This window comes from Mauremys mutica, chromosome 16, assembly GCF_020497125.1.
Source record: "Mauremys mutica isolate MM-2020 ecotype Southern chromosome 16, ASM2049712v1, whole genome shotgun sequence".
NCBI classification, from domain to species: Eukaryota; Metazoa; Chordata; order Testudines; family Geoemydidae; genus Mauremys; species Mauremys mutica.
The window spans coordinates 9,593,794-9,617,450 of record NC_059087.1 but is presented as its reverse complement, the minus strand read 5'-3'; the positions used below and the strand labels follow the sequence as shown (position 1 = coordinate 9,617,450).

The window sequence follows — 23,657 nt, the reverse complement described above, 5'->3', positions numbered from 1 at the left end:
TGCAGGGGCAATTCATTGCTAACAGTCTCAAGGCCTACCTGACTCAGTGGCTCTGTTTAGCTAAAAATCTGCTATGTGACTGGTTCATGCAGTGCTCACTGCTGGCCTTAATACCAGCTGCCTGGATGATTTTGCTGTACACAAGCAACAGTAGATTCTAGTATTTTTATAGAATGCCAAATTAACGCAAACTACAATTAACCTCAAGGTGCCTTTTGCAGCTCCACAGGGAACTGAGAGCTGAGTACTTCTGTCATCTAATATTTGCTCTGTCACTTCTGGCCTTCAAGTCACTTGACTCTGGCATCCCTGTAGGTAAAATCAGACATCTACTTACTGCCTCTGGGGGGGTCATAAGTGAGTGTCTATGAAGCATTAAGTGCTATGTATTGTATACAGGTAGGATAAGGACAGGGGGAACAGGGGAGGCAGAAGAGAATATAAGCAGGTGAGGAGAGTGGACAACAGAATAGGGGATAAATAAGATTCCAGGAACAAAAAGAGAGGAGGTGTTGCTCTTCAGAGACTGAAAAGTATTGGCTATAAAAGCATGGGATAGCAGCCCTATAAATGGAAGGCAAGGAAGGAATAAAGTGATAATGGGTGTAGTAGGGGTAAAGAAGAGAAGGTCCAACTCGAGTGAATCCTTTCTGCTCACCATTTCCTACTAGATGTCCAATCTCTCCAAACTCAATGACAAGGATGGGGTGGCTGTCCCTAGCACTTACCTTCCACTGGCCGGGGACCTGGTGGCAGGCATGTCCCTGTTGATCTGAAGGAAGAACCTTCAGAACAGCTGTGCTTTGCTTCTTGTGCCCCTTCAGAGGCTGATGGTGGTCCAAAGACCTTCTCTGTCCCAGCCTCTATAAAATGAGCCCACTGAGTTAGCATGAGCCTTCCCAAGATACTGTGGCCAGCCCTGTGCCTGATGGTGACCATAGTGAATGGGCATTGGTAGGGCAAAAGTGGGGTACCTTTAAAGCAGTTGACGTATTGACTGCAAAATGCTGCTGGTATTAAATCACTCTGATGCAGATAATCAGAGCATCTTAAATTTGTTTAGTAACGGACATGTAAAACTAACATCAATGGGATGCAGAGTTCTGAGCCTCATGTGATTTTCCTTTTTAAAGACCAGACTAGTCATGGAACAAAACTGCACAAAGCAGGATAGATGCTGAAATTCCTTAACTGATTATTAAAAACTTTAATCTGGTTCCATAACTGTCTTGAGTTACTTTAATCATTTGATTGGAATTTAAACCCATTTACAAAGAAAGGAAACAAATAGAATTTCAGGGTTGGAAGGGACCTCAAGAGGTCATCTAGTCCAGTCTCCTGCTCAAAGCAGGACCAATCCCCAGACAGATTTTTGCCCCAGATCCCTAAATTCCCCCGCTCCCAAGGATTGGGCTCACAATGCTGGGTTTAGCAGGCCAATGCTCAAACCACTGAGCTATCCCTCCCCCTGTGAAACTAACCATTGAACATGCACCAAATCAAATATGAAAAATGATAAATCCAATTTTATTTGTTCCTGATCTCCCGATAAGATGGGGTTCATTTGAACTGATCCAGCAGAGCAAAATTCCATCCCCAGTCCCACTTCAGTTTGTGCATTGTGTGCCTGGGGCAAGGACCCAGGGGCGGCTCCAGGCCCCAGCATGTCAAGTGCATGCTTGGGGCGGCATGCCGTGGGGGGCGCTCTGCTGGTCGCTAGGAGGGCAGCAAGCAGGGCTCCGGTGGACCTCCTGCAGGCGTGCTTGCAGAGGGTCTCCCGGTCCCAGGGGTCCACTGGTCCCGTGGCGTTGGTGGAGCTGCGGGACCAGCAGACCCTCTGCAGGCATGCCTGCGGGAGGTCCACTGGAGCCCCGGGACTGGCGACCGGCAGAGCACCCCCTGCGGCATGCCGCCGTGCTTGGGGTGGCGAAATGTCTAGCGCCACCCCTGCAAGGACCTTATCTTCATATGTATTTTTAATACATAGATGCTGGCGTACAGTAAATAACTCCAGACAGCTTACCTGTCTCAGGCCTATTGAGAGTTAAGGCTTTGTAAAATCTCTCATTAAAAGCCCTGGAAATGCTTCTTATAACACCAAAATCTTCAATATCTGTAATACAGCAGAGGCATATTCAGTCGAGCTGTCTTTCCTTTGTCCCCCCTCTCTCTGATCCTTTCTTCATTTGATGCATGCTTATAAAGAAACACCAGACCTTGAACATTCTTGTCAGAGTCCACCTGGTAACTAGACATATGTCATGTCATCTTGGATGGTAGGTTGGGACATGGGTTACAGTCAGAGGGAGCAAGGCAGGCTCTGTGTAATCTGGATCTGATGGAAGTACTTCTCCAATTAGAATAGCTAGAATCTTGTTGCTTTCTGCAGCACTCCAGCTCTCTGAGCCATGTTACTTAATAGACCCTCCTTCTCTTATTTTGAAGGAAGTTTTTGCTTGTCTGAGGACAAACAAGCTGAGTTTTGTTGTATCCTTTCTCTTCCTGCCTTATGCCTGACGGAGTAGTGTCTTAACTCTCCACTGGAGGGGAAACACCAAAGCTGATGCTCTGATGTCCATTTGATGATGCTCTTGTGCCAAATATGACTTGACAATTTTCAAACAGAGGAAACCACAAGCCATGTCCTCTCAATGCCAGTTGAGTCCCTGGCAGTCAATAACTTAACAAGCTGTAAGGTTCCCTCTGCCCCCCTTAGTAGAGAGAGTGGTGCCCTTTTCCAGATATACCTGTGACATGCTTTGCCTTGGGGGAGCATACTGTAACCTCCATGTTCCTCATTTTTATATAATCGTGATCTTGCATATGAAGCATGCCATGTAAGGTATCTGGGGAAAGGTTGACCTGCTGAAAGTAATTTCTCTGTCCACATATGTATATCATTAATGCATATGAAGTTTGGTTGTCACTAAAACATGCTGCAAGTTGGGGAATCAGCCAGATATTCGCTCCCCAGAGGTAATAGCGAGGAAAGTAACCAACACCCAGGCAGGGTTTCAAACAACCCATTAACCATTGTCCATCAAGGGAGCTACAATTCAATGACTCCCTACATGAGGCCACACTAGAGGATTGCTCAACCTTGCCTGGAGACTCAGCAATGCCCTGAGATGCCTGAACTTGTTTTCCAAGCACATGGACTGAGGGTATAAAACACAGAGTGGACACATACTGGGCCCTTCTCCTGCCCCCACCTACATTGCAAGCAACCAAGACACTGAGAATAAGACAGAAGACACAACAGAGGAGATTGGCCCAAGTTTAAGGAACAAACCTGCATATTAAGGATTGCAATATCCAGTGGGATGAAGAAAAACTGCTTGGTCTAGTTGCTGCCCAGTCTAATAGGGTCGAGAGTTTAGTCTGCATGGTTGTTTTATTTCTTTTGGTAACTAACGCTGACATATTTGCCTATCACTTAAAAATCTAACTCTTGTGGTCAATACACTTGTTTTACTGTTCATCTTTACCAAAGTTTGTATGAAGTGTGGGCAAATCTGCTCGGGTCTGGTGCAGGCTGGTATATGTCCACTTTCCATTGTTGAAGTGGTGAACCCACTAATCGGCACTGCCCATCTTGAGCAGTGCAAGACTGTATATTCCTGAGGTACAGTGCTGGGAGGATTTGGCTCTGGTCCCTTTCTCTGTATGATTCATGAGTGGATCTGGGAGCATTCATGCAATCTAGCCAGGTGTGGGGCTTCACATGCTTTTGTGCTGAGTGATCACAGCACCTGGAGGGGTTTGCTGCTCGTCACTAGCAAGGCATTGTGAGAGACAGCCCAGGCTGGAGAGAGTTAAGGAGGCACAGCAATCCTATATCCCTGGGGGGATCCCATTAGTAGCGAAGTTGTCTCAGTCCATGAGGTAGGGTTCCTGGGGAGTCAGTGGGCCTCATGTAGATCAGCCTGCAGGATCAAGGGCTTTATCTCCTTCCTCCACGTGCTGCTGACATGTGCACCTCCCCAGAAAAGCCTGCTCATTGGAGGTACACAATTGTACAAACAAATGTAGCCAAGTTGAATCCAGAGATAGAGGTGCTCTCTCTGGATTGCCAAATAATCTATTTAGGGTCTCTTATCCTGCTGTTGCTATGGAATTTGAGCAACAAAATAATAGCCTTCTATTCTCATTGGAATGAAGAATCTAGCAGAATCCTGTCAGGCTTCGCTCTTCCTGACTTATCGGAGTACAACTGGTATCCTACCATGGCTTGTTACAGCTTGAATACAATTAAGAAGATATTAAGGGAAGCATGTTGTAGCTGCTCAAATTACTGTCTTAATGCAGCTTATGGCAAAACAGTCTCCTGCACCATTCACATCACCTGTGCACCTGTCCTGGCCACTCCCTCTGTTTACTTCCACCACTCTCAGCGTATGCTGTCTCAACCTTCCCCTATGTGCAAAGGTTTCCCAAAGCTCGCCTACCCAGTGCACTCATCTGTGTTGTGATTCATCCTCGGTGCCGTTAGACTGTAAGCGCTTCAGGGCAGAAAGTGCTGGGTGTGAAGAAAATTTAGTCTGAACATGATTCTACCCTCCAGTGCTGGCTTGTTCAAAGACAGTGTAAGCATTTAGTGTGCCTGTGAAGTGTGGTGTGAAAACTGGGTGTGAGTCAGCATGCTCATGTTAAAGTGTCTCGAGAAGCCAGCTTCGTATATCAAAGCTCAATATATCAAGAGCATGTGTTTGAAGTACATGCATGTGTTTGAAGGTGGTAGTACAGGGACAACTAATTCAAATCCAAAACAAGGACCTCATAGTGCAAAGTGGAGCAGCCCCAATGCCCTAGAAGGCCCGGCTGTCTGCATCTTCTTAACCTGCTCTACTTGATCAAGTTGTACTTGAACTTGTTAATCCAGGCTAGTTCTCACTAAAGGAATTCAATGAAAGGCCAATCCCCCACAGTCACAAGGGGCTTTAACTGTGCCAAAAAAACAAGTTTTTGGCATATGAAGAGCCCTCTTCCAACTTAGCCCTTAGTATGACCAATGTAACAGACAAGCTATCCTTTTCTTTTACACATTAAAAGCTGCTTCATAATGAGCACACTGCATCAATGACAGTAAAATCACTGTCTTCTGTGAGGGAATAATACAGGTGTGATAAAGCCTAGCCCAAATGTCTGCTTTCTCTTCCAGAACGTGAGGATCGATCCCAATAGCATTGCCTTCAGTATGTGGAAAGACATTCCTGTTCCTTTTTACCTGTCAGCCTACTTCTTTGAGGTGATGAATCCAAAAGAGATTCGTCTGGGAGCCAAGCCTGTGGTGAATCAGCGTGGGCCTTATGTTTACAGGTCTAGTATTGCTATTGGCATAATCACCTGCATTCATGCTTAGCAGAAATGAAGTGTTCACTGTTAAACTTTTATTCCTGGAGTTCTGCTCCAGCTTGGTGAAGGGGTACGTGGGGCTGAGTGATGCAGATTCGTGGGGAGGAATGGTTGAAATCCATGCTAGGCCTTCTGTCTCGTACATCACTGAACCCAGACAGGGCAAGACTGGGAACAGTTTGTTTTAAGTCTTCATCTAATCCTCCAGCTCATGGCTATGTCAATTAAAACAGAGCTATCTATGATCAAGCTTGTAAGCAGGGCTGAGCAAACAAGGGGGCAGCTAGGAGGTACAGGAGAAAAATGCATCGTAAAAACTTAGGCTGAAAGCACTAATTTTTTTTTAACTCCAGCTAAATTGAAGTGCACTCCTTCCACCTACCCACACGCTTAACAAGCCTGACTTTTTCTGGAAGTACTGGGCTCCTGCCCTCTGAAATCTGGCCTTTTAAAGGGAGCAGAAGCATTAAGGAGTACATCCCCAAACCAATAACTTGTTGAAAATCTTGGCTTTGGGGTTTTTGGAGGGGGAGGCATTAGACCAGATGGCCTCGCATTTGTTAACAGCAATCTTATCAGACATCCCTGGCACAAACTTGTACCCAAAGTCAATTCAGTAGACCAAGAAAGCTTGTGTGGGAAGATTAGCTCTTTAATCCCAAAGCGTTTTTTTAGTTGGGTAGGATTTGGGAGCCTGACTGTATATACACGTTGGAGTTGCCATCCGAACTGGCAAGTCAGCACTCTGCTAAAGCCATGCTGACTGCCTGTAGGTTGAGATACCTTAACATGCTTTCAGTTTTGAATGGGTTTATTATGAGTCTACAAACTGAATAAGGGCAAAGCTGCTTAATATAAATGTCTGTTTTCCAGCTGATTAGGATTACTTAAAGCAAATCGAGCCTCTTGTCCTTTCTCTGCTGTAATTATTAGGCCTCCATTCTTACCTGGCCCATACAATACAAGGCTTTCTGTTGGGCTGCCACTGATTCAAAGCTGCATAATTAGCTAGTTCTCCAGAAATCCCACAACGTGTGCACTTTGTGTAACAAACTAAAAACTCCCAGCCCAGGGGAGCAGGTCTGTTGTACTGTACTGGCCACATGAACCTGGAATTGAATCTCTGATCTTAACTTAAATCCGTGTGGGAATTCTGCCAGTTGGATGTGCTAGATGTTGTGCTGGTGTCTGCCTTGGGGAGGGGAGATAAATCTTACCATGCGGCCTCATTTTTGTTGGGCTTCCCAGTGAGAGAGGGTTGTGCATTCCTGCCCCTTGTTAACAGCTGGGGAGCTCAACAAAAATATCTCCCCCTCCCCAAGGAAAAGCAGTTTGCATTTCATTGATTGTCAACTGTTTTGGAGAGTAACTAGGTATTATAGCAAATAGCTGCTACCCTAGATGGGTTCCAGTTGCTATCTTCAAACAGCCACAGTGTTTCCCGGAAGGCATCGATCCTTCAGATTGCTGTCTGCTAGCTACAGACTCTCTTTCCACTAGCAAAGGGTGTTAAATCAAGTAGCCAGGCACTCTGCTATTCATCTGATCTCTCTTGGCCTGATTTTACTTTCTTCCCCAATTGATTCCCTTCAAGTTTCATTTCACTCTGGCTTCCTGTTTGTCTTCTCTGCTACATCCGCTGCCTCCTGCCCTCTGCTTTTCACTCTTCTGCACAGAATTGTATTAGAGCTGGCCGCCGGCAGTTCAAGAAGTGCTTCAGTACTGCTCTTTTAGATCAGACTGAAAACAGCAGAGAGGTGGCCAGTTATAATGGCTATATTCCCACCACAAGTCTCCTCCCACCCCATCTCAAAGCCAAATCTCTTGAAATGGTTTCTACAGAATACCTCATGAAGTGCCAGATAAGCACCTACTCCTCTTGCAGAAGAGAACCTAATAGCAACTTCAGCCATGGAGTTAATGAAGCCAGAATTGAAAAGGCACTAGTGACATGCCAGCAAAACCTTAGCAGGTTGTGTGAGCTTGTCTCCAACTCCAATGTTGCAGGAGTCAGAGCAATGTAAACTGGAGCTGATGGGGAGAGTGCTCCATTGATTACTCACGCCTGGTCTTTTAATTTTTTTTAACTAGAGAATACAGGTATAAAACCAATATAACTTTCCATGACAATGGTACAGTTTCCTTCCTGGAATACCGGAGATTTTACTTCTGTCCAGACCTCTCTGATGGGATGGAAGAGGATTACATTGTTGTGCCAAACATCCTTGTGATGGTAAGACTACTTTAAACTCCAGAGGGGTATTACTTACCCTTGTGCCTGCAGGGGTTGGGAGAGTTACCCTGCTGCAGCACGCTAAAATGACAATCTGCCAGCCTGCCTTGCCAAGGCTGGGCATTCCCCTGCTTAGACTATAGACACTAGACTTAATCCAGGACAGGCTCCGTATGGCGGCTGTTGCCTACAGGACACAAGGACCTTGTTTCTTTCTTTGTGGGTATTTTGATAACTTTGCACAGTTGTAATCACCTGCTCTTGGGTGATTGAGCAAAATGTGTCTGCTACAAGTATAAAGGAATTGGGTCAAGATACAGAGGAGGGCAGCCACAAAACCCAAAATTGAGCAGTCCACCTCAGACAATACTGCCCTGTTCATCCCTCCTTCCAAAACTTGGGGAAGTGAGGGGTGGGGTGTTAATAGCTCACTCCTGCAAAAGGGGGGAGGTATAGGCAACTATGAAATTGTCCAGATGGGGGGGTGTTTTGTGAGGGCAGGCTCAGTTCTCAAGTAGATGAGGGGATATCATATTAAACCAATGGTGTGTTGCAGCCAGTGCTGAGGTGAAGCAGCTGGGGGATGGGCGGGCGGGGCAGGGGGGTGAAGCCAGCATCAAGTCTCTCTTCAGCAAAGCTCTTGGACAATACAAGAGCCTCTGCTCACACCACGTGGTACTGAAGCATGTGCAGAAAGCATCACCTTAGCACTTCAAACTGCCCCTGGTAGAGTTGGGCCTTCTCCACAGAGGACTCCTGAAAGTACCTTGGATTGTGATAATTGTTGACCTTGCTACAATGTTACTGGGGGTTTGGTTTTTTCTAAAAACCAAACAGGTTTCCAGGGACTTGATTGGGGGAAAGGGGGAGGGAATGCTGACTTTGGTTCATTAGCCTTAGCTAAGCTGGGCTGAGTGTAGTTTGTGACCATGTAAAACCAGGGAGTGGCATGGAATTTGAATGAGAATTTGGCAGAACTCGGAGCAGAAAATGTTACTCCCACTGCAAGCACAGGATACACAGTAACTGCAAAAGGTCGAGTTGGGGGAGAAGTTTCTGGCTTGAGGAATCCATCCTGGAGCTTCAGACCAGCTGGCTGAACAATGGAGCCGACACTAACTTTCCCTTATTACTTGTTACCATTCACTTCCTGTACCAAATGGCACCCTGGTATCCCCTGTCTGAATCTCTCTCTCTCTAACCTAGGGCGCAGCCATTATGATGGAGAAGCTACCTCACTTTTTGAAGGTGGTAATAAGTGGCGCACTGGCTGGCTTGGGACAGGACGCTTTTATGAACCGAACCGTGGGAGAGATCATGTGGGGCTACGATGACCCGCTTATAGACGTGCTGAACAGTTTTGTGCCTGGTTTGATCCCTTTCAAGGGGAAGTTTGGCTTATTTTTGAATGTAAGTAAACTCGTGCTTGGTAACATTAAAACCAACTCTTAGGCTACTCCTCTGCCAACATAGGATTGTTCATGCAGGTGAATGTCGCCCACAAGGACGTGTGTCTCAAAGCTTCTTGAAAGAGATGGGTTAAGTATCGCTGAGTTCACTTCTGCACTGCTTGCAAGCTTGCATCAAAGCATTGAAACAGCAGTTCATTTAGCCTCCCGTATTCCTGTTCCATATTATCTGTCTTGCATACAGGGGATCTGATGCACAGTCTTGCTTGAGGACCCGTAGTAAGTCTGCCAAGACTGGGGATGGAACCAGGGAGTCCTGATGCCCATCCTCCTCTCTAGACACTAGGCAGCACTGCCCCAGCAGGGGAGGAACTTAAGATGTCCCTAGGCATACCTAGGAAGGAGTTAGTCAGCAAAGTCCTTGTTAACCCAGTTAGTCTTCAGAAAGTGTCCACAGAACTAGGCTTACATAGGTAGCGATGCTACCACATGCATCATCTTGCTGCATAGGATGGGTCTGGGGAAGTTTATTCTTCTTTCTTCTTTTGTACAGTTTAACAACTCGAATACAGGACTGTTCACTGTGTATACTGGGGCCACAGACATCAATCAAATCCACATAGTGGATACATGGAATGGATTAAAAAAGGTAAATGTCCCCTTGCTCTCTAGAAAGCGACTCTAGCTTTCTAAAATGACACCTTCATCGAACATGGTTCTGCTGATCAAAGTTGAGAGCTCTTTATGGCTGGCCACTTTTTTCCTGAAGTTAAAATGGTGCCTGATGCTAGATGGATCTCAGATTGTGGGTCGGGACCCCAAAGTGGGTTGTGACCCTGTTTTAATGGGTTTGCCAAGGCTGGCTTAGACTTGCTGGGGCCCAGGGCCGAAGCCGAAGCCAAACCCTGAGGGTGTCAGCCCTGAGTGGCAGGGCTCAGGTTACAGGTTACCTGCCTGGAGCTGAAGTCCTTGGACTTTGGCTTTGCTCCTCGCTCCCCGGTGTAGTGGGGTTTGGGATCTTTGCTTTCACACCCCCCACTACCCCCTTCAGGGTGGCAGGGCTCAGACAGGCTCATGCATCCATTTCCCCCCCCCCCTTCTGGGGTTCTTTAGTGACTCTTGTTGTCAGAAGGGGGTCATGGTGCAATGATGTCTGAGACCCCCCTCCCCGCCCCGATCTAAGATTTAAGACTTGTAACCTAGCTGGAAGATTGGTGCTTGGAGAAGGCAAGTTAGATAAATATTGGCTTCCTGTGAATAAACACACTGACCAGATAACGACTAACGAGTTCTCAGGCTTTTTCAAACTCTGGATATTTTAGTAAGACTGACTTGGTAGTGATGCAACTTAAAGTGGAAAAACTGTCCAGAGGCCATACTAGTGCCTGTCTAATAGCCAATTTTAGCAGCCCTACAAAGTTTTTTGTAGTAGCAATTCAAAACCTGCTGTTCCCAGATAGGGAATCAGACGTCAGCAATGCTAGCCTAAATCTATTTTGTCATGAAGCACTGGTATTTAGTTGGACTATCCTCAAATATAAGAGGGCATCAAAGTCAGTGACGGGGAGTGGGACTTTCAAACATAAAGATGGCACTGCATGCATGGGAAACTTGAAGACCATATTAACATTACTTCCCTTTTTAAAAAAAAAAAAGGAAGTAGAAAACTTCCCAGCACCTGTGGAGCTCTAGAGAGGTCCTGCCACCTCTTGCTTATTCTGGCAAGAAATTGCATATTTCAGGAGGCACCACTGCATGAATTGTCCATCTTAAAGGTTGAGGGACTAGACTTCCTCTTGTTGGATGGGAGACAAGGTTTACATGACACTCTTTTGAAGGGTCTCTTTAGTTTTGAGCTCTCTAGACTTCTTTGAACTCCTGCTTTGCTGCTAACCAAGTAGAACTGCTGGAAGACTATCTATTTTGAAGTGGAGGATGAGGAACAAGCAAACCACTCAGGGCTGAAATGTAGAGGAAACTATTAGTATGGCTGTTTGACTAACATAGTTGTCAGTCTGGCTTTTTTAAATTCCTCTTGCAACTTTTCTTGCAGGTGAATTACTGGCGCTCCAATGAGTGTAACATGATCAATGGGACTTCTGGAGAGATGTGGCCTCCTTTCATGACCCCTTCCTCCTCGCTAGAGTTTTATAGTCCTGATGCCTGTCGGTAAGATTAGCTTAAATTTTGTTTTATACACTGTAGCTGCATGTCTAACCATGTGACTGGAAGTGCAAAGTCTTCAGCTTCAGAATGCAATGTTGCTGGAAGACGTGTGGTCTTGCTTGGTTAACAAAGATAGCTATTTGTAACTCATCTGTCCTAAAATAACACTATTTGTAGAACTAAACTTCAGTGTTCAAGGTAGAGTTCTGAAGTGATCTCAAATACTCAGAGTACAGTTGTTTGTCTGATTGGGCACATCTTACCATCAAAAGATCTGCTGCTCTCAAATGAGTTTGCAGTGGTCTACTACCTTTTTTTTCCCAAAGGTGAGCAGATATTAGCATCCCCAAAAGGGGGAAATGGAGGCTGGAAATCCTGCATGGCAGAGGAATAGAATCAAGGCTTCCTTAGTTCAATCCCTGCTTTAGCCTGTAGACCACACTATCAAATGTTCTGTAACACCTGTGTTCAAAGACTCAAACAACCTAGCAGCCAAAGGTGTAGCAGATCCAGTTGCTGAAAGTTGAAGCTAGATAAACTCAGACTAGGAATAAGGTGCAAACTTCTAACAGGGTAATCAACCATTACTACATCTTCACAAGAGTGGTTGTGGTTTCTCTATCACTGGAAACTTTTTTTTAAATCAGGACTGGGTGTTTTTTCTCTGTTCTATTTCAAGCTAGAATGAATACAGGGAAGTCCTACCGCCTGTTAGACAGGAGGTCAGACCATGGTTGCAGTGGTGCCTTCTGGTTTCAGCTTCTATGAACTCTAGGACAGTCAATTACAGAAGTAACTTCAGGGAAGCTAGAAGTACTCTTTGCTTTCTAAGCAGCTTAATTGCTCCAACTGCTGCCTCTAGGCTGTTTCATGAATTTAAAGGGTCTGCAGCATGTCTCTCTTGGTATTAAAGTGGTGCCCTTTATTGTTAACAGTACTTGGAATGGCCCAGTTGGAAGCCGTGATGCATTTCCACAGATTCTATAGGTGCTGAAAAGCAAGGAGGTTCCTTCCCTGGCAGTAGAGGTTACTAGTATCTGTATAAAGTGTTTAACATACATTGTCTGCATCACTGGGGCAGAGAAGTTCATTACTGCAAAATGGATTCAGTCTGCAACACTAATTGCATTACTGGGTAGCAGTTGCAATGCGAAACAGTAAGTTCTTGCTATGACAGCAAACAGAATTGAAAATGTTTGGGTTTAACTTTTCCCAGTTACCATGCAAACTAGTTCACTAAGCCAGAGGCTGTCTTACAATAAAAACTGCACATCTGTGTGTGCAGAAGGTATTAAGTAATACCAAGAGAACCTAGTGCTAAGGAGACAGGGTTGGGCACCCTAGTAATTAAGAGTCCTGAGATGTGGGTTGTGAGAATCAAGCAAGGATAATCTGTTGGCCTTACCTTTCTCTAACGAAGCAGAAAGATAATATTCCAAGGATGAGCAATAACCTGCAGGCCAAAGTAACAATCTGTTTCTCTTGGAGCTCCATGCCATGCAGCATTCACCACTCACCTCCATATGCAGAGCGAGCTATTTATTTGAAGGCTGTGGAATCTAACGTGCTCCAGTCAGGTCATGGTGCTGTGGGTCCCAGTGAGGAAATGACATTGGTCACTTCCAATTCAGTCCCCTTGTCTTGCTCTCATGCTTTTACAAACTGACATTAACACTATACTTATACAGAATGTTTCCCCAGTGCCTGGCGTGGTATTTATGTGAACCTTGCAGGCTGCTGTCTATAGGGATCACCTGCCTTGGCTTCCTAGAAGGGAGAATGCAGGGTTAAGTACTTAGTCCCCAGTCAAGGGGTCAATAACATGCTCTGAGTACTGCTATCCCAGAACTAGACAAGGGAGGAGCCCTCCCACAGGACAGACTCCGACTCCTAGAGACATGGGTGAAGCTACATGAGGAAGGGGGCGTGGAATCTTCTCTGCATCCCTGTTCACTTTCCTCGAGTTCAGCAATGTGTTCTTTCCTGATTCCCCTCGTACCAGACTGCCCCATAGACTGTCTCCCTGCTTAGGACATGTGAGAGAAATGCCCCAAATGTAATAGGGGTGAACTTTCTCCTGAGACCCTTCTCTGAAACTTGAGACTAAACAAGGGAGAGCAGATATGGCCCATCAAATAGTCTGGTGACCCCACAAAGCAGCGCCTCTGCATCTCTTAGTTATCTGTAAGAAGAGCTTTCTGCTTCCCTCTAATATTTCACTGTAATCCCTCTAGATCCATGAAGCTAGTGTACGAGCAGTCTGGAGTATTTAAAGGGGTGCCGACCTATCGATTTGTGGCTCCGAAGACTTTATTTGCCAATGGAACAGATTATCCACCAAATGAAGGCTTCTGCCCCTGCAGGGAATCTGGAATCCAGAATGTCAGCACTTGTAGAATGAGTGAGTCTTGTATGTCAGTGTCTCTCCAATAGCAGCTGGAGACAGAGCTATTATGCAATGCAGTCCATTCCCTTTTCATTGCAGAGAATGCACCCTAGACTACTCTCTTGTGTTGGCTAGGCTAACCTCAAGCCATAAGCAGTAGTTCTCCCATGAGGCAAATCTCTTTATGGTCTTGCTACTGTGTAAGCAAAACAACTAGTTACCAGTGGCAGCATGCCTGGGAATTCTGATTGGGTAGCACTTCTACCCATGCGGCTCACCTCTGTGAGGTGCAAGGAGGTGGGGAGCAGGGCCTGAAGCTTAAAGCAAACAAAAATCCAGAACTGGTTTTAGGATATTGTCAGTCACTCTAGAGTGACTACAAATGTAGATGTGTAAAGCTCAATGAAAATAGGTGACCAAATACTTGAGATGCATGTTTTTGCTCCAAGCAGTTATGCTGCACCTCTAATAATGTACGGAATGGGCACAGTTCTAATTCTACAGCTTTTTTTTTTAAAAAAAAAATCATTCTAGGCTGTTGCTTTGTGTAAGGCAGTGATGGCCCAAGAAAAATAGGCAACAGGTCTTAATCTGAGATTGCACAACTTCTGATGGGCTGTGTGGATTACTTTGTGGCATGCCACCTCTGGCAGCACTTGTTGCCCATGCAATCTGTTTTTAAAACTGCTACTATCCTGATCATAACAAGAACCCAGTGAATGTTGCCCTTTAGAACAAAGCCTTTTACGCTTGGCTTGTGCCATGCACAGAGGGGGCATGGGTCCATCGGCTATGCATTGAATCCTGAGCATTTCCAGGGGATTAGCAATAAGGACGGATACATTTTCATGCAAGGTTTTTGTCATGTTCAAGTTGCGCACATCTAACCTGACGTGGAGGGAAAATAGTTAAGCACAATTAGGAAGAGAGAAATGCATCAGTTGGGGGCACACAATTTACCCCTGGGTGCAAAGGAACTAAGCTGAATCCAAATAACCTTTCAGCTGTTGTTCTGGAGAACAGGCCGCAGAAAGGTAAATGTCCAGTTTTGTGAAGCTGGAGGTTTCACAATCTCCAAAATGCATAGAAGATGCCTGACACAGATGTGTCATTAAATCAACATGGACAGTGAGAAGTGATTGGATTATGCTGCAGCAGGGAAAAAGTAGGTTAAGTATTAAGAAATTTTAAGCTTCATTAAGCAATGGAATAAACTGCCAGGGAAGGTATGGAAATCTCCTTCACACTCATCTGCCAAAGCAGGCTTAGGACTGATTTCATTCTGCCCAAGTCTGGAGCATGGGGTGGTGGGGCAGGGGGAGGGAAGCAGACCCTCCAGGATCCAGCTTCCAACCCAAAAGATCTTGTCTGCATTTTCTTAGCTGGCTAACTCCTCTAAATAAGCATGTTCATGCGAGCCCTCTAAGATAACTTAACTCTGTTCAGATGCACCAGTGTTCATATCCCACCCGCACTTCTACAATGCTGACCCTGTCTTGGTGGAAGCGGTCGATGGATTACATCCCAATAAGGAGCAGCATGGGCTCTTCCTTGACGTTCATCCGGTGAGCTGGCTTCAAGTCGCATGCAGGCTTTCTTGAGAGATTGACTCTAGATGTTTTTCTGTCTAAACTTTGCGCAAAGAGGTGTCTGGGAATGTTTTCAGTGTAGACTCTAGACAGATGCACATTGGCTGCCTGTCAGCTTCCTCTCACTCTGGCACGAAAACTGCCACAAGAGCAGATTCCATAGTACAAGGATTTTAAATGTTTATTGCTGAGATGTATTTAGATAAAATGGCTGTAAAACCATAATTAAAACACACTCACTGATCTACTTTCAGAGAATTGCAAAATATAGCATGCCAGATAGACACATCACCAATGTAATTGTGTTGACAGCTCTGGTCTAATTGCCCTGCTGGGAATGACTTCTCAGCCTGCTAAGGGGCTTTTCAAAATTAGTGAATAAAAGTCTAATATGTGTTAAAGAGAATAAATGAGGTTCAACCCCTCCCCCACCTTCCTCACTGCACATCAAACCTCACCAAGAACCTGCACTAGGCTGTATCTAGTCAGAACGTAGCTGTTCTCTTGGACAGTCTGTCAAGACAACATACAGGTCTGACAAGAGCAGCAGCTAATCCTGGAGAAATACTTACCTGGAGTTGACCACTAACCTATTGTAGTGGGTGAAATGTCATCTTCTCCCTTAGTATCGGGCAGTAGGACTCTGCTCTGTGGTGCAAACAGAAATGCTGTCCATGAAGTTACAGAGCAGAGCCATTTGATGCTGTGAGAAGTAGCCCAATGGCATACTCACATGTACAAACAGGGCACACTTCCTAGTGATTGTGCAACAGCTATAACTAAGTGACCTCCTGACAGGCTGTCATTACAAACATGGAGGAATAAATACTTTTCTGCATCCGGCACTTCTTACTGCTAGCTGGCTCCTCTTGTGACTCAGTTCTATTTCTCACCTGTTTCTCTTCCACTTCCAGTGTATAATAGACACCTCCAGCTTGGTAGGCTACCAGGTCAATCCTAAAGTCCAGTTGCTATCCTGGATCCAGTATTTTATAGGGCTTCTCAGGGAAACAAGCACCCAAGGCATGCTCAGTAAGCTCTAGAGAATGTAATGTGAGGATCGCCTCCTGACCGGCAGCCATGGGACCTAGAGTGCAGTGGTGCTCTTACCAGAGGTTGGGTTGCTGGGCAATGAAGCCATCTTGAACCCATTAAGGGGCTGTGTTCTGACTTCTAGATATCGCTTGTAGAGCTGTTTTTAAGCCTGCCTTTAGATGAATGCACAGGCTTAAAATAAACTCCTCTGGTTAACCAAAACAATGGCTCTCATGCAAGTGTCTTGTCCTTATCCCTGAAGATTGACAAGTACTCTCACTGCCCAAGTCCTGGCCACCAGTTCAGGGGGCTCTGCATTTTCATTTAATTTTAAATGAAGATTCTTAAACATTTTAAAAACCTCATTTACTTTACATACAATAGTTTAGTTTATATTTTCTAGGTTTATAGAAAGAGACTTTCTAAAAAGTTAATGTATTACTGGCATGCAAAACCTTAAATTAGAGTGAATAAATGAAGACTTGGCACACCACTTCTGAAAGGTTGCCCACTCCTGATCTAGAGCTAAGCAGGGATCTTAGATGGGGTGAGATCGAGTTACTACAGAGAATTCTTTCCTGGGTGCTGGCTGGTGAGTCGTGCCCACATGTTCAGGGTTTAACTGATCGCCATATTTGGGGTCGGGAAGGAATTTTCCTCCAGGGCAGATTGGCAGAGGCCCTGGGGGGTTTTCGCCTTCCTCTGCAGTGTGGGGCCCAGGCCACTTGCTAGAAGATTCTCTGCACCTTGAAGTCTTTAAACCATGATTTGAGGACTTCAATGGCTCAGACATAGGTTTGATACAGGAGTGGGTGGGTGAGATTCTGTGGCCTGCGTTGTGCAGGAGGTCAGACTAGATCATAATGGTCCCTTCTCACCTTAGTCTGAGTATCTTCTGACTATGGTTGTGTGCCATCAGTCCATGTTTTTACAATATTTGGGCAGAGGTAAGTGTACTTTAATCTTTTCCTTTTAGGAGAGCCAATTTCCCCCCCAATTACTCGCTAATCTATGTAGACCATAAAATAAAGTCCATGGCAATAAGGCTTAATTAAAATAGCTGTAATAAACACTAACCATAGAGATAAAACCCCAGTACTGCACAATTCACAATTTTCTGTTGCTTCACACAACAAAGCTATTGAAGGTTAGTGGCAGAGGAGTGGGAAAGGCTGGTGAGGGTGGGGAAGATATTAAATATCTGTAAACAGAAAGCTGTAGTGATGTTGCAATCCTGCTAGTGCCTTAATCTTGTTAGTTTTAACTCTCCATAGTAACATCATTTTGGCAGATGTTTTGATATTCCAACAGTTTGTATCCAAACACCTGTCAGTCATCCTCATGGATGTTGGCACCACTGTGGAAGTAATCTGACTAAATGATTAGTAAGTGGCTTGAATCAAAGAACGAAACATTGGGTGGGTGGTCATTCGCTTGCCAAATTCCCCAGTGACGGGGCTTTTTGTGCATCTTACCACCTTGACACTTAGGATATTGCCCCGCAGACAACTCATGCTCTTAAACGTCAAAGCAAGCTGAAGTTGCACTAAAACTATCTTTTCATAAATTAGACTAAGATACAAACACCCAATTTCTTAATAGTTCCAACTTGCCTTTAGGCCTTTGATGCATCTGATGAAGTGGGTTTTAGCCCACAAAAGCTTATCGTAGAATCATAGACTATCAGGGTTGGAAGGGACCTCAGGAGGTCATCTAGTCCAACCCCCTGCTCAAAGCAGGACCAATCCCCAGGCAGACTTTTTTGCCCAGATCCCTAAGTGGCCCTCTCAAGGATTGAACTCACAACCCTGGGTTTAGCAGGCCAATGCTCAAACCACCAAATAAATTTGTTAGTCTCTAAGATGCCACAAGGACTGGTTATTTTTAGAGTGTAAGTCAGTTGTTTGGCCTTCTAGGGTGTTGCCGTGTGCTGACTTGACAATATTGGTCTGCTACAAAACCACCTAGTGTTTTGCCGTTAGCACTACTCTGTATCAGTAGCAGTTCTTTTGTGCCAGCTTTGTGTTTTTGGTCTTGTCTTGTGATTTGAGGAATGGCTTGGTCACCCACCTTGGAGGACCCTTTCAAGTACCTTCTGAGAGCAGAGTTCTTCTGCTAACACATCACTTTTCCCAGAAAAGTCTGTTATGATCTTCCCAGAAAACTGTTCTGTCTTCTGAATCCTGACTTGACTGCCACACCTTGTCTCTGCTTAAGCACTCACTGTAGCCCAGGCTTAAAGTGAAAAGCAATGATACAGTTTGCCTCCTAAGGCAAAGTCTTCCTCAGAGCCATTTACCCTCTTTCTGTTCTCCTTCCCTCTCCTCTTTTGCATGCACTAGGCACTTTCACATGTTGCAATTCTTTGTTAGTGGTTTGGGGAGGGTTCTGAAGCGCTTTCTTCTGCATGAACACAGGCAGTATAGCTCAGATGTGCTTGGTTTCCTGTTTTAATGCAGGTCACAGGAATTCCAATGAACTGCTCAATCAAGCTGCAACTGAGTCTGTATATAAAGAAGGTCTCTGGCATAAGGTAAGTAGCTTGCTTTGGGGATGTCCAAGAGACATGTGGCTTACATGCTTGAAAGTTAATGACAGACTAACGTCACAAGTGTAATGCCGTTTGAATAGCTTCTTTGTTATAATTCTTCTGGATCCAAAAAAGCTCTGTGTAATACAATCTATTCACTGTCTAATCCAGGGATTGGCAACCTTTCAGAAGTGGTGTGCCGAGTCTTCATTTATTCACTCGAAGGTTTTGCGTGCAGTAATGCATTTGAATGTTTTTAGAAGGTGTGTTTCTAGAAGTCTAATATATAGCTAAACTATTGTATGTAAAGTAAATAAGGTTTTTAAAATGTTTAAGAATTTTCATTTAAAATTAAAATGCAGAGCCCCCTGGAGCAGTGGGCAGAACCTGGGCAGTGAGAGTGCCATTGAAAATCAGCTCGCGTGCTGCCTTCGGCACATGTGCCATAGGTTGCTACCCCTGATCTGATCCCATTCCTCAGTTTCACGTCAGTTGTCAAACCTAAACTTGTCAAGATAGTCATAAAAATCTCACTGCCTAGTGGCTTCTCTCTTGGAGAAAGACATTTGGTATCTTACTACTCAGCTGAGCTCATGAACAGACCAGCCCTACATGGCTTTCCATTTTTAACACCCCATATGCAGGGGTATGCCTCTTCAATTGGCTTTCTTATTTATCTTGCTTTAGCTATTTGTGTGGATGAAACCTCTGTACCAGTTCATGGCTGTCTACACTAGACTCCTGATACCATGGTTGTGGTGTTCACACCCCTGACACAGCTATGCCATCAAACTCCCAAGTGGAGACACAGTTATACCGGCAAAACTGTAGCTTGTAACATAGGGAACAGGGGTGGCTTCTATACTGGTGCACAGTGCAGTTTTGCTTTTACAGTTGCATCCACACTAGGAAAGAGACTGGCAAAGCATTTCTAGTGTAGACATAGCCTAACATCAGACTGCAGCTTTAAGAGCTTGGAATGTAGCAGTGCCTAGTCATGCAATAGTCTCCATGTTCTGATGGCCCTGTTGCAAATGAAATACAAAGTAGACTTCCTGGGTCAGTTCTAAAATGCTGTGTGCTCACAATTGCAGTCAGCCTCTCAAAAGCACACTCCTGCCACTCAAGTATCAAAACAAGTGGCCAGACTTCCAAACTGGATGCTGAGCTCTTCTTGAAACCTGGTGCTATAGCACTTGCTCTTGTAGGAGGAGGTGAACTTGCGCTCTCTTTAAACCAGGTTTATTCCAGCCTCTAACAGTTAGCTGAGACAGCAACACTGTTCCCGACACTTTGAGTACCACCTAGATTACCAGAATGCATTATAACAACTCTTGGATTAAGCACAGAGGTTCCCATTAAACTCAATGTTTGCAAAATGATCCCTTTTGGAAGTCTAAAGGAAGAACCATGGTATTTCAGATACTACGGTGATATCTGGGAAATGCTGACTACTTATTAAACATCTAAAAATCAAGTTTTTCTCCTAAAAACTAACAACTTTAAAGTTTGCATCTAAGAAGTTAAATCAGACCTAATATTGCATAGAAAGAATTCACTGAAATGAGCTGGGGGGAATCACCAACTCTTCATGCCTGTCAAATTTTGAAACTTCTACTAAAAGGTGACCAGATCCTTAGAAATCATTGGAGCAGAACGCTGGTATGTGTAGATTGGCTGATTGTGATTATAAATGTGTGTGAACCTTTCTTTCTGTTTAGTCAAACAGGACAGATTGAGCCGGTTGTCTTGCCTCTACTTTGGTTTGCAGAGGTGAGTTGGATTTACTGCCTTTGGTTGGAAAAGTAATGTTAACCATGCAAAATCTGTACCGCAAAGGAGGAAACGCAGGGGTAGTCAGAAGATGGCTTGTGATGAGAGCAGTGTGGGGAGGAGCGAAAGGGCAACATTGCATGTCTTTACTGGAGAAACTTCAACTGGAGTAAAGGTCTAAGCTGCACATTTCTCAGTCGGGAACTTTGCATAAATGGATTAGGAACACTTTGTTCAACACTTGGCTGCACACTTAATCTCTTCCTGATTCAGCCTTGCAATTTGAGTAACTTCTCTGTTCACTTCTGTGTGTTTAGAAAGCATCAGTGATAGTCTTGCTCAACTTCTCGATCTAGGTCTCCCGAGTTAACACAGGTGGGCAAATGCCTACTAGCTGTAAAGCTGGCAGAGCATGCTGGGTATTTGTCACTTAATGAAATGCATAAAACTTAATGTCGCAGCCCAAACGTTTTAGACCCGGCTGCCTAGGCATTTATTATTGCCAATAGTAGGTTTAACTTGTAATACAAATTCCAATGCAGCCTCTCTTTTAAAGACTAGCATTTATTTCCTTGTGGTCTGTTAACTTCTTACACTTCACTGAATTCCTCTATATACCAAACTAAGTTTTCCAAGCCATGCTTTAGAGGAAGCAGGGACACCACTAATACAGAATCTTTGTGCTGTGAACTATGATCTGCAAAGCTGCCACTGAAAACTACTCTCTTCTGGGCAGAGCGGAGCCATTGAAGGTTCAGTCTTAAAGCAGTTCTACACCAACCTGGTACTGATCCCATCTGTGCTGGAGTACGTGCAATATATCTGCATCGGTCTAGGTGTCGCTTTGATTGTTGCTGCCATTGTACTGGAGGTAAAGAGACAGGTAGGAACAAGCAAATGGCAAAACTCGTGGCTTTCAACTGATGCCATCTTTCAACCTAATCCCAAAATTTGATTTGATTTTTTTTTATTAATCATAGTGCTAGTTAATCTAACTCAAGATTGCTGATGGTTTAAGAGGTCATAGCTGGATGGCCACACTCCCTGCTGTGAAGTAGGCACTAGGGGGCATTGCTCACCTCTGCTCACTTCTAACTCTGAACACTTGAAAGACTTCAACAAATGAGTGGGTCACTTTAGCTGACACTCTAAGATCAATGAGGCTTTTGTCTTGTAGCTTCTAGCTCTGCCGCCAAATTCCTCATCGACATTCCTACAAGCCATTTCCGCCACATGATAGGTGTGGGAAGGTCACTCTCCCTTCTTCTTTTGGTCTGACCAGAGCAAGCATTGAAGTAGCCACTGATGCTCATTAGTTATTGCTTGAATGGCTCAAAGTATATGAGCACTTCCTTTCACTAGCTAAACCCCAAGCTTCTTCTCCAGAAGTCTGGCTTACTATACAGTGTTGTGGCAGTTGGTCCCAGGATATTACCCAGACAAGGTGGGGGAGGTAATGTCTTTTATTGGACCAACTTCTGTTGCTGAGAGAAACAGACCAGCTTTTAAGCTCACACAGAGCTCTGCTTTAGGTGACCTTGAGCTCAAAAGCTTTGTCTGTCTCTCTCCATGACAGAAGTTGGTCCAATAAGAGATTCCCTTGCCTAGCTGCTGCTTAGCACTGACTGACATCTCTATGTAAGATCACTCAGTGCCTTAGCAGTGGGGTTTGCTAAAGCATGTAGAAGTCTGGACTGCAAATACTTTGTGGTGCTGTGATCCTTTGCCACGGGTAAAATAGACTGGAACAGGGCCAGGAGCTCGCTATGTTCAATGCAGCAAGCAGGAAAGAAGAGGGTGAGCTGCTTCTCTCTTTCCTGGAACCCTGACTCCTATTCTCTCCCCCCCCCCCCCCGGTACCAAAGGCAGCAGCATGACAGTAGTTCAGATCCTAGACTTCAGAATCCATTGCTGGTGTCTGCTGCATTTAGCAACGTTAGGATATTTCTACACTGAAGTTTGTTAGGTTGACTTACAGCCACCACAGTAATTACTGCAGTGGTGCATGTCCACTCTACCTTCCTTGGGTTGGTGGTCTGCATTCTCACCAGGAGCACTTCCACCAGCCTAAGAGGGGCAGTGGAGGGAGCTGAGAGCCCACCAGCTCCTGATAAGCTGCCCTCCCCACCTCTCCATTCCCTACTGGGAGCAGGGGCCAACCCATGTAAGTAACGGTGTTTACACAGGCGGTGTCACCCTGACTACACCAAAATAAGCCTCTCATGCAGGTGGAGTAGTTACGCTGGTGTAGGAAGGCACTTACGTGGGTGGGACAAGGCTGTAGTTTAGACACAGACATAGTTAGATTGACATAAGCTGCCTTGCATTGACCTAACTGTAGTGTAGGCCAGGCCTTAGTGACTCAAGCCAATGGCTAAGTTCCTAAGAAGTCTGTTAACCAGTGTACATATGCAGTAGTTCATCCCAGGTACACTTAAGACAGGAAAACTTCCTGGGGCCCTTTCTCTTAGGGAAGATCATCAAGGGGTATTGAGAATCTGTGCTGTTTACTCAAAGTGCAGCATATAGGGCACTTCAACATGAGTGGCCTTGGGACTTAAACATTATGGGGTGATCCCACTCCCTTACTGTGCTGGAGTAATCTTGAGGATTGCTGTGTAACATGAGGATAACATGTGAGAAGATGCCAAAAGTTAAAGCTTTAAAAAACCTTTGATGGTGACATCTTTCAACTTTGGCCCCAAAACATGCACCTGGAAAGACTCTAAATAGTCTGTTGGCTTTAAAACAGCCTCCTGGTTACTTACCAGCAAGTCCCGTGTGTATGTAATCCTCCCAACTAGCTCATTTAAATCATGCAGCTTGGTGCTTTGGCTCAACTTGCCTGTGATTGCAATATCTGCAATGTTATCTCAACAGATGCCCAAGCAGATCCTACTTTACCCTCCAGTCCTTAAATCCTTGAAACAAGCATGACTTCTGCATACACTGAAGCAATGGCTGACTTTTCCTTATCCCACTTACCTTAAAATGGGTCTGAATATCAGCAGTTAACTAGTTGCCAGGGTTTTCCCAGTGGTAATTGGATTTAAACCACGCCACATGGCAGCATAATTGACTTTGGCATATTATTTCCAAATCCTTTTGTTGCAAAGTGAGTGTGGATGAACAATTCCAAAGGAATACCAGGTCTGTAATCTTTAAACCATTTACTGTAGTG

General features: G+C 44.9%; 1 protein-coding gene across 3 annotated transcripts in view; it reads left to right on the top strand.

Moving 5' to 3' along the window:
- Nucleotides 1-23,657, top strand: part of SCARB1 (scavenger receptor class B member 1) — a 42,451-nt gene that overhangs the window by 13,981 nt on the left and 4,813 nt on the right. For all 3 annotated transcript variants that reach the window (XM_044990415.1, XM_044990417.1, XM_044990416.1), the window contains exons 2-11: nt 5,162-5,319; nt 7,447-7,588; nt 8,795-8,998; nt 9,551-9,646; nt 11,051-11,166; nt 13,398-13,564; nt 14,996-15,114; nt 18,633-18,706; nt 20,425-20,476; nt 21,213-21,359. In XM_044990415.1, the coding sequence (XP_044846350.1) occupies nt 5,162-5,319; nt 7,447-7,588; nt 8,795-8,998; nt 9,551-9,646; nt 11,051-11,166; nt 13,398-13,564; nt 14,996-15,114; nt 18,633-18,706; nt 20,425-20,476; nt 21,213-21,359 (1,275 nt within the window). The remainder of the gene's footprint in view (nt 1-5,161; nt 5,320-7,446; nt 7,589-8,794; nt 8,999-9,550; nt 9,647-11,050; nt 11,167-13,397; nt 13,565-14,995; nt 15,115-18,632; nt 18,707-20,424; nt 20,477-21,212; nt 21,360-23,657) is intronic.